The sequence below is a fragment of the Plasmodium cynomolgi genome, chromosome 13 (genome assembly GCF_000321355.1).
Source record: "Plasmodium cynomolgi strain B DNA, chromosome 13, whole genome shotgun sequence".
Lineage (NCBI taxonomy): Eukaryota > Apicomplexa > Aconoidasida > Haemosporida > Plasmodiidae > Plasmodium > Plasmodium cynomolgi.
This window is the reverse complement of record NC_020406.1, coordinates 106,996-116,395: the sequence shown is the minus strand read 5'-3', so window position 1 is coordinate 116,395 and position 9,400 is coordinate 106,996. Positions and strand designations below refer to the sequence as shown.

Below are 9,400 nucleotides of genomic sequence, written 5' to 3'. Positions count from 1 at the left end.
TTTAATTAAAATTTATTTTTTAATTATTTAGATAATTTTCATTGGGCATATTTTTGCGTCCAGGCTTTTGCAGTTTGATGATATTTTGTTCTGTCCGTTTTGTACACGTGGGCGATTTCGGGCACGAGCGGGTCGTCTAAGAGGATGAAGGGAGTTGGGTTGAAGTTTTTGAAACGGAGTGACATAACTAGGCAATGTGACAGTTGTATACTCCTTTGGGGCGATGCATAACATCGTCCTACTCACCTGCGTTGGGGTCCGTTAATAACGACGATATGGACAGGAGGACCTTCGAGATGGTTAGCGCGGGACTCCATTGGTCCTTCAGGATGTCAAGGCAAATGGCGCCCGACGTGTTTATATTGGGGTGATATATTTTCGTGGTGAAGATAATCTGCACGAAGGGGGGGGGAAAAAAAAAGAAACAGGAAATGGTCATATGATCCACGCACGCATTCAACGTTTGACGGATGTGTGAGCGGTGAACGAGCGCTTCCGATATGAGCCACCAACGCGCACTGCAAATGGGCACTGCAAATGGACATGCAAACGCGCACTGCAAACGCGGGGGGGCCAATTACCTTGGGGGGCTTGAACGGATAATCGGGGGGGAATTTTATATTCAGGAAGTACACACCGTTTTCGTAGGGACTGTGGGTGGGTGCATGGGAGGAATGGGGGATAAGGGAGGGGGTGTTCGTGAGATGGGGTGTATATGGACAGGCGTGTGGAGGGACAAAGGATGACTTCATTACGAGTAAGCACGCACGTATACAAACTAGACACGCGGGCAGTAGCGCTGTAGGGTCTGTTCCTCTCATAGAAATATAATCACGCTGAGTGTCCACAGTGCGCCTCTTTTTTTTTTTTTTTTTTTTTTTCTTTTTTTTCCTGTTGGTCCGCTCACCTGTCACCTGGTCCCATTATCGTCGCTTGCCAAAAAAAGAGGTCATCTCCAATTGGCCCCGCGGAGCAATTCGTGGGGGGGTCTTTATTCAAGTCTTGTAATTCCTGCACGAGTCCACCAGGAAAGAAAAAAAAAAAAAAAAGGAGAATTATGTGTACCAGTTTGTTCACATGTGTGTCATCTGTTCTGTGGGGTGTCCGCACTACAGAGATGGCACAGTTTGGTGTCCACAGCAGGGGCACCTTCCTTTGTCCCTCTCCCCCCGAGGCAATCAAATTGTGCACTTAAACGTGTAAAAGGGGTTCTCGTCATTTCACACGTTCTAAACCCAACGGTTATGCAAATCGAATGTGTGTGCAATCGAACGGGTTATGGAAAAAGTCACAGCGCGGAAAAGGTTATGAGATGGAGAGTGTATGGTGGAAGACGCGGGGTGTAGGATGGACGGTGGAGGAAGCGGGCCCACCAGCTACTCAGAATATGTAGCTTACAACAGCCATTATGCAATAACACAATTAAGGGTGGGGAAAAAAAAAAAACGCAGCTGGAACGACAGCGAGGGACGCAGAGGGAAAAGACGAGAATAACTGTAGATATGCATTCATAGTGGAGGAGGGGGACATAAAAGCATCATCCTCGCGCGAAATTACACTCAACTGACACGTTCCTTCAAATGCGCCTCCACACGTGCAATCATCGCACAGTGATTGCGAAATGATGGCGCAGTGATGGCGAAGTTATTGCGGAGTTATTGCGCAGTGATGATACATGCGTTCCATCGCGTTCGTATAGCCGCACCGTATATGCGCGCAAACGCAGTTGTGGCTGATTACCTTCGTTATTCTTTTCAGTGCCATGCTGCTTCTATATTTTTATCGTGTTACTAATTGGTTTAATTATTTAATAATGTGACGACTTTACAGGAGGGAAGTCTGAAATCAAGCGTTTTTTTTTAAAAAGGAATTAAAAAAAAAAGCAAAAACAAGGAAAAAAAGTGAAAAATATTATGTTATTTTTTTTTTTTTAATTTTTCTTTTTCACTTCCATTCGTTTGTATATTTTTTTTTTTTTTTTTTAACCATTTGAAAACGCTGAAAATTGACGAACGCAGTTTCATGCGAATATCGTCATACGCACGAGAGGATGCGGAGTAGTCCACCCCACTGGCGAACTTCGCGTATTCGCATACGAGGATAAAGTGTCATTTGCGCATTTGCTTCTTTCGCGCTTCGCGTTTCGCATTTCGCGTTTCACTTTTACGTTAGTTCACTTTAGTTCAGTTTAGTTTATGTTTCGTTTTTCATTTTAACACTTTTTCGTGTACACGGGCGCCCCTTCTTCGTGGAGTACGGTACGCACGCGGGGGACGCAAAAATGGGGAGTGGGGGAGATGGCGCGCTCGCTCATCAAATTGGGTAACCTGCGTACGCCTAAGGAAAAAAAAAAAAATGTACATGATGATATATATTACTTTAACGCGTACGGGTACGTAAGGTATATAAATCGAACCTTTCACGTAAGTACATGTGACGCATCTCGAGTGCACGCCTGTTGGGCAGCGCGGACGTGATGTATAATTACAGTAACATCACCTCTCTGTTACATTTTCCTATGCATCCTGGCGCGAAATTCGCAGTTGCAGAAGGAGAAGAGTTCACTTTGCGGGCGCGACATGGGACCCATCGCTGTATTATATGGGCAACCAACTGCGTCAGCGCACGGAGTTGTTTTTTCTAATTTCGAGTAGGAATTCTCGCGCCGCGCAGCGGTGTAGCCGCTGAGCAGTGTAGCCGCTGAACAGTGTAACCGCTGAGCAGATTATCCGCTGAACAGTGTAACCGCTTAACAGATTAACGGCGTACCCGCTACACCGATCTTGCGCGAGTAACCATGGCGGGAAATTCCCCAATCAGTTTGAACCACCTTTTCTAGTCACACGTTGAGTGCGAAATTGATCGCCCCTCGCCACCCCGACTACCTCTACTGTTTTGTTTAGAAGACCGTCCAACGGTTTAACCTCCCGCGGGACGAAAAAATGCTGCTGCTCTTGGTCCACCATGCACTGTGCGTATTACATACGTTACGTATGAGTGTATGTGCCCACATCACATACATGACTCTCCTTCTCCATTTTTATAAAACCATTTCGATATGACTGCCACCCTCGGTGACCATTTCTCTATACAGTCCATCTGCCCAATGGATGCTTCACACGTTGATATGCATTTTAACCAAAAAGATGTCAAAAAAAAAAAAAAAGTTGTACAAATCGGGATGGAGAAAAATTACCCTTATGTGCACATGGTGTGTGTGTGTGGAGCTTAATTTAGCAGAATTGGAAAGGTTTAGGGTTCAGGGTTTTGGCTTTGAGGGTTCAGTGTTCAGTGTTCAGGGGTTAGGAGCGGCGGAGCAGATGAGCAGACGAGCAGACCACTGGGCGAGGTAGCCTCTGATTCGCTGCCAACACGCGGATGGACGTACCTACAGGGGGCGCACGCGAGAGGAGAAAAGTATATAGAAAAAAGAAAGTACCCCAATGCAGTGATCACGAAAGATGGCTGCGGAATGGAGAGGTACACACCCGCCATGGAAGAAATAGTTGCCATTAACACGCATAGGTATAACGACCTAGGAATACACATGGTTCTGTTTACCTGCACGTTGATGACAGAGGGCTGTTGTATTGTCCCTGATAAATATATGTTAGTCAGTCCTCCCCCAATTAGGGCTCATACTTGAGACGGTTGTAAAATAACCCCTCTGTGTACACCTCACAGGAGTGGTAAAATAGAAAAAAAAAAAAAAAAGCACACATTAGTAACAGTGGCTAAGCTAACATTTTCTTGTGCGCTGTGCATTAGCGAATCTGGAAAGGTGCACACATGTTGAAATAGCTAGCTGGAGAAGAGTGTACTGATGAGTGCACTGATGAGTGTTGTGGGGTGTAAATTTTAAATGCAGGATGAGAAGATGGGGGAATTTCCCTTCTTCTTATCTGTGGAGTCAACCGTGGAAAGGGCAACTTCCCGCAGTCCGAAGTGCTTCCCCGCAGTCCGAAGTGCTTCCTCGCAGTCCGAAGTGCTTCCCCGCTTCCCGCTTCTTCGCTTCCTCGCCTCCCCGCTTCCCCCCCAAGGCTACATTCACGTGAAAGTAAAAATGTTATCACTTTTTCGCCCATCGGAGTGGTCTAATTTATTTACGTCTCCCACCTGGTGGTTTACTTTTATTATGCTCAGTTTTTTCTGGGGTGACATCAAAACGAATTTGCTTTATCCGATTAACATGCCCTAACTGTCTTTCCTTCTTAACGTAACTGAGCAGCTCCCACACAGGCTACACCGTTTTGCTCAGTTGTGCAAAAAGTTAATTATCACAGTAGGAAAGAAAAAGCACCATGCTTAATTTAACGCATGCATGGGGAACACATTTGCCTCTCGCCCTCTCCATTAACCCACGTCCCTGTTTGCATGTGGAGCAGCGCGAAGTAGTTATGCAATTTGGTTACGTAACTTCCCCTTGTATGGCCACATAAGAAAGGGGTTACGTTTATAAGGGCTTCAACATGAGGCGCATCCTCTTTTTTTTAAGTTTGTCATTTTGCACAGCACAAACGAATGAAGGAAGTTGTCACGGGGGCCTGGACACATAGCAGATTTGCACAAAAGGGTGTGGCGCATGGGTTCATACAGGTGTGAATTTTTTTTTTTTTAGCGGCGTGTTTGCTTTTTCCTGTTCTCTGTTACAATAGGAGAGTCAAGTCGTATGTGAACAGAGTGCGAATATATGCGAATATATGCGAATACGTGCGACCAGGTGTGCATAACGCTGTGAACAAGTTGCATCATCGGGGGCGATTCAACTGTGCGTGCATTACATCATGTATACTGCAAAATGCACCTAATTCGGGGGAAGCAAACAGCCATTTTTTTTTTTTTTTTGCCAATGAATCAACCGTCCTGGTGTAGTAATATTTGTAGCACCCTTTACGTGTGTACCATCTGAGCTCCTATTGTTGTTTCACCGAAGTGTAAAAATACTCGTCCGGGGGGGGTCCTTCAAATTGGCTTAGTTCACCAATAGGTGCATGCACACATTTAAACGTGTAAATTTAAAAGGAAACGTGCATACAATACACGTTGTTCATGGCACGACACACTTGGCTTATGTACTTTCGTGAGTGAGGACACCTCTTGCCCTTTCGGTTCGACAAACTGGTGCTCATAAAATGCCCCACTTTGGTATGTAACAGAAAATATGCATGCTGTTCGCACAAGTTTGTGAGAAGGTGGAGGGGCTGAACGGCATTTCCACATTTTGGTGAAACACGGCGTGTCATGGCGTGGGTCCTAAGTAAGGTACAGCTCCCCCACCAGGCATGCAAATTGTACGTGAGTAAATACGTGCCAATACACGCGAGTACACATAATATATTCGTGGCAGTACGCTCCTTCTCAAGGATTGCTATTTGTTCATGCCCATTTCCTACCTTTACTGATAACGGAAAAAAAAAAAAAAAAAAAAGGTCCTATACAAATTTGGTGACCCATTCCTCTCATTTTTTATTTTACACGCATATGAAGTTAGCGGGCGGCATGCACAGCTCTTGCGTTATGTATTTGCATACACGCCGCACGCAAAAGGTGCAATTGTTAACCTTCTCCTTGTGGGAGATGCTATTTCGCAATCATATACTTGTGGCGATAAGGACTCCCCAAAAGTGCGACAAAAAAATTCAGCACATTTTTATTCGTGTATATATGTATTCACATTAACCGTGTACGTTATATGTGAAGAATTTTTTATGCCCCCCCCCTACCTCGCACCTTTACTTGGCGGAGTAAAAAAATGAATAGCTCCAAATGGGTATGGGGGCTACATAACACAAAGTGAAAAGTCAGCTTGGTGACATCCCATCGCATCGTACATAAATCACGAGGGTCACCGTGTATGCAATTCCTTATGCGCATGCCCCACATTTCGCGCCATTTTTCGTCACTTTGTATTATCATTTTGCGTCAATGCGCTTCATTTCGCGTCATTTGGTATCATTTCGTGTCATTTCAGTTTATTCACTTGTTTTTTTTTTCTTTTTTTAATTTTTCCCTTTTCATTTTTCCAAGGTTTATCATTTCTCTGTTCTTGCGGATTTGTGCGTACATGCCTTAGCGGGTAAAAAAAAAAGCATTTTGTAAAACATGTACAGTATTGTATAGCCTACGCGTATTTATACGTACATTACTATGTAAACATTTTTTTTCCCCTTTTTTTTGCCATGTAAATTGTGCTTTTTTACGCGCCTTAAAAAGATAAGTGTTTCCCCTCTTTACATGCCCCTTTCCTTTCCCTCTTCCTTTTTTTATATAAATAAATATGAATTATGTAAAAGCGTTTATTGTGTCACGTAGTTAATATTCACATTTTATGTATCATAACGATACCACCCGCTCCTCAAAAAAAAAAGAAAAAAAAAAAAATCCACAAACAAATACAGAAAAGCGGCAAAAAGGAACGTATATAAAAAGGCATAATATACATATCGCAACTGCATAACGAAGAGAAGCCACTTGAAACAAAGTAAAGCAAACACATATTCGTACGTAAGAGTGAGGAAGCAAAACCAATCGTACAAAATGGCAACCACAGAGAATAACCAGGTAATTAACAAATTTAAGGAGAAGATGCGTTTCTCCGAATTTTGCGGTGTATATGTTTTCTGTGTAAAAGATATGCCCAGTATCATGTGTATGTATGTGGGTAGCTTTTCCAGCCTGTGTGAAACGGCGTAATTGCCCTTCTACCATTTGTTCTCGTGTATACTGTTATCTTGAGGGTTGAGCATACGTACGACATGTGCGTGTGTATGTAGGCATGGCCTTCTCCATGTTGCTCTTGTCGAAATGCACGTACACCTGTCTGCAGATTAGCTCTTTTCCGTGGTGCTCGATTTGATTGATTTTTTTTTTTTTTTACGTTATGAATATGCACTGAAAGGCGCCTACCCTGTGCAGGCGGAACTGCGTTTGAGCGGAAAATTAGCTAACTCGTTAATGTTTTTAGCTGATGTGTTCATATTTTTTTTTTGCCCTCTCGTTAATATTTTTAGCTGACTCGTTAATGTATTTTTTTTTTTTTTTTTGCACACCGTGTAGCCAATCCCCCCCGAAGAGGAAAAGGAAATATCGTCGCTTCTGGAAAGCATAAAAATAGGTAAAATTAGACACGTATTCGTAAGGTGACGAAGTGATATGGTTGAGATAACCTCGTGGAGGAACACATTTCTCTCATGTTTTGCGCCATTTGCAGACAACACAAGGGTGTATTGGTTGTTACTGGTTTAACCCATTTATTATTTATTTTTTTTTTTTTTTTTTTTTCCTTATCTTATAGATGATGAAAAGATGACCGATTTGACGGAGGAACAAAAGGAAACGCTAAAAAAACTGAAACTGTACCAGAAGGAGTATTATGATTACGAGTCGAAGTTTGAGTACGAGTTATTTTTGTTAAGGCAGAAGTACCACGATTTGTATGGGCCGATTTATGATAAGAGGAGAGAAGCTTTGGTAGGAAATGGGGAAGCAAAAATTGGTACTCCAAATCTGCCTGAATTTTGGTTAAGAGCATTGAGGAACAACAACACAGTGAGTCATGTTATAGAGGATCACGATGAAGAAATATTAGTGTACCTAAATGATATTCGATGTGATTATATAAAAAAAAATAAGGAAAAAAAAGAAGGATTTATTTTATCCTTTCACTTTGCATCCAATCCGTTTTTTAGCAACTCTGTTTTGACCAAAACGTATCATATGAAATGTGTAGATTGTGATAATGAGCCAGTGTTGTTACACACGGAGGCAACTGTTATCGATTGGTTTGACAATAAAAATATCTTAAAAAAAAACGTCGTTAAAAAACAACATAACAAAAATTCAAGAGAAGTGAAGACAGTCCAGCAAACAGTTAACAGAGATAGCTTTTTTCTTTTTTTTACAAGCCATAAAGTTCCCAATTCTAATGTTATAAAGCAATTAAGTAAACATGAAGTAGCTCAGTTGGAGATGATTATAGAAGGAGATTATGAAGTGGCCTTAACCATTAAGGAAAGGATTATTCCTTATGCTGTTGATTACTACTTGGGCATTATAATCGAAAGCGAAAGTAACAGCATTGTGAGTGATGTGGACAGCAGCTACAGTAGCAGCGAAAATAATAGCAACTATAACAGCTACGAAAGTAACAACAGTGCATACAATGATGAAAATAGCAATGTCGATACGAATGAGTATGACGATAATGAGGAAGATGAGGATGATGCCGCTAAGAGCAATGAGGAGGCTCTGACTTCCTGATTCAGCGCGCCGTAAGTATGAGTACGCGCCGCGTGCAGGGAGATGTGTAACCACCCGCGCGGTGAGAAAGCGCGTATATGGGCGGGTGGGCAATGTGCTAAGGTGTTTCCTCCCCAACATGCTTCCCGTTTTCGCGCTCGAAGTGGTAGAAGTGGTAGAAGTGATCGAAGTGGTAGAAGTGATCGAAGTGATCGAAGTGGTAGAAGTGATCGAAGTGATCGAAGTGGTAGAAGTTATCGAAGTGAGCCAAATGAGCCAACTGTACCAAACGTGCCATCGGAGTCCCCTACCAAAGCATACGCTCGATGGGCAAGCCCGTGTGTGTTGCTCAAACCTACGTGCGCTTATGCTTCGCATGCAGGCGGATATATGACCACACGTTTGTTCCTTCACGCATCTACATACGTACACATGCAAGAGCGCATATACTTTACATTTGCGAGAGAGGAGAAACCGCTTACGTCTGAGGGGCTGTAGAACAGCGTTTGCGCTTGTCCTCCTGCACGCTGCTTACAGTTCACGTTGAAGAGACCCATTTGTGCCAGTGGAGGACGCAAAATGGGAAAAAAAAGCGAAGCGGCGTTTAAAAAAAAAAAAAATTATTAAAGTGTTTAGCTCCCCTATTTTTCATTTCGTTATTTCTCCCCCCGTGTGAATTCTTTATAGGTAGTAGTTTTGCGTTAAGTACATTTTTTCGCACCTTGTTTTTTTTTTTTTTTTTAACGAGTCCATTCAGGGGGAGGGGGAGGTCGCACAAGTGTAAAAATATATATGCATAAAACGTATGTGTTGTGTATATACGAACTTACATCCATGCATACATGCGCGTTTACTTGCGGCGCACGCACACACGGACGGACCTACGCACATGCGCAACCACCCGCATGCGTATACCACGCGCGCCCATGCCTCATATGTGTCCACTGGCAACTGAACCTATGTGCATTCAACCAATTGTTTAAGCAGATCGATGTTTTGACAGGTCGATGTTTTCACATGTCGATGTTTTCACATGTCGATGTTTTCACAGGTCGATGTTTTCACATGTCGATGTTTTCACAGGTCTATGTTTTCACATGTCGATGTTTTCACAAATCCCATGATTCTTTTATTCACACGTGTGCAATTTTATAAACATGTA

The 9,400-nt window shown here is 42.9% G+C and overlaps 2 protein-coding genes across 2 annotated transcripts; one reads left to right on the top strand and one right to left on the bottom strand.

Moving 5' to 3' along the window:
- On the bottom strand, positions 1–1,901 carry PCYB_131260 (ubiquitin-conjugating enzyme E2 4). Its single transcript, XM_004224151.1, has 5 exons — positions 1,741–1,901; positions 908–1,011; positions 582–651; positions 247–394; positions 1–136 (listed from the first exon to the last, which is right to left on the bottom strand). Exons 1-5 carry the CDS (start codon positions 1,762–1,764, stop codon positions 39–41), a joined length of 444 nt encoding a protein of 147 aa, XP_004224199.1. The 5' UTR covers positions 1,765–1,901; the 3' UTR covers positions 1–38.
- A 4,636-nt stretch (positions 1,902–6,537) lies between these two features.
- Positions 6,538–8,259, top strand: PCYB_131250 (nucleosome assembly protein 1; the record flags this gene model as incomplete). Its single annotated transcript, XM_004224150.1, has 3 exons — positions 6,538–6,561; positions 7,057–7,114; positions 7,295–8,259. 3 exons carry the CDS (start codon positions 6,538–6,540, stop codon positions 8,257–8,259), a joined length of 1,047 nt encoding a protein of 348 aa, XP_004224198.1.
- Between the last annotated feature and the right edge of the window lie 1,141 nt (positions 8,260–9,400).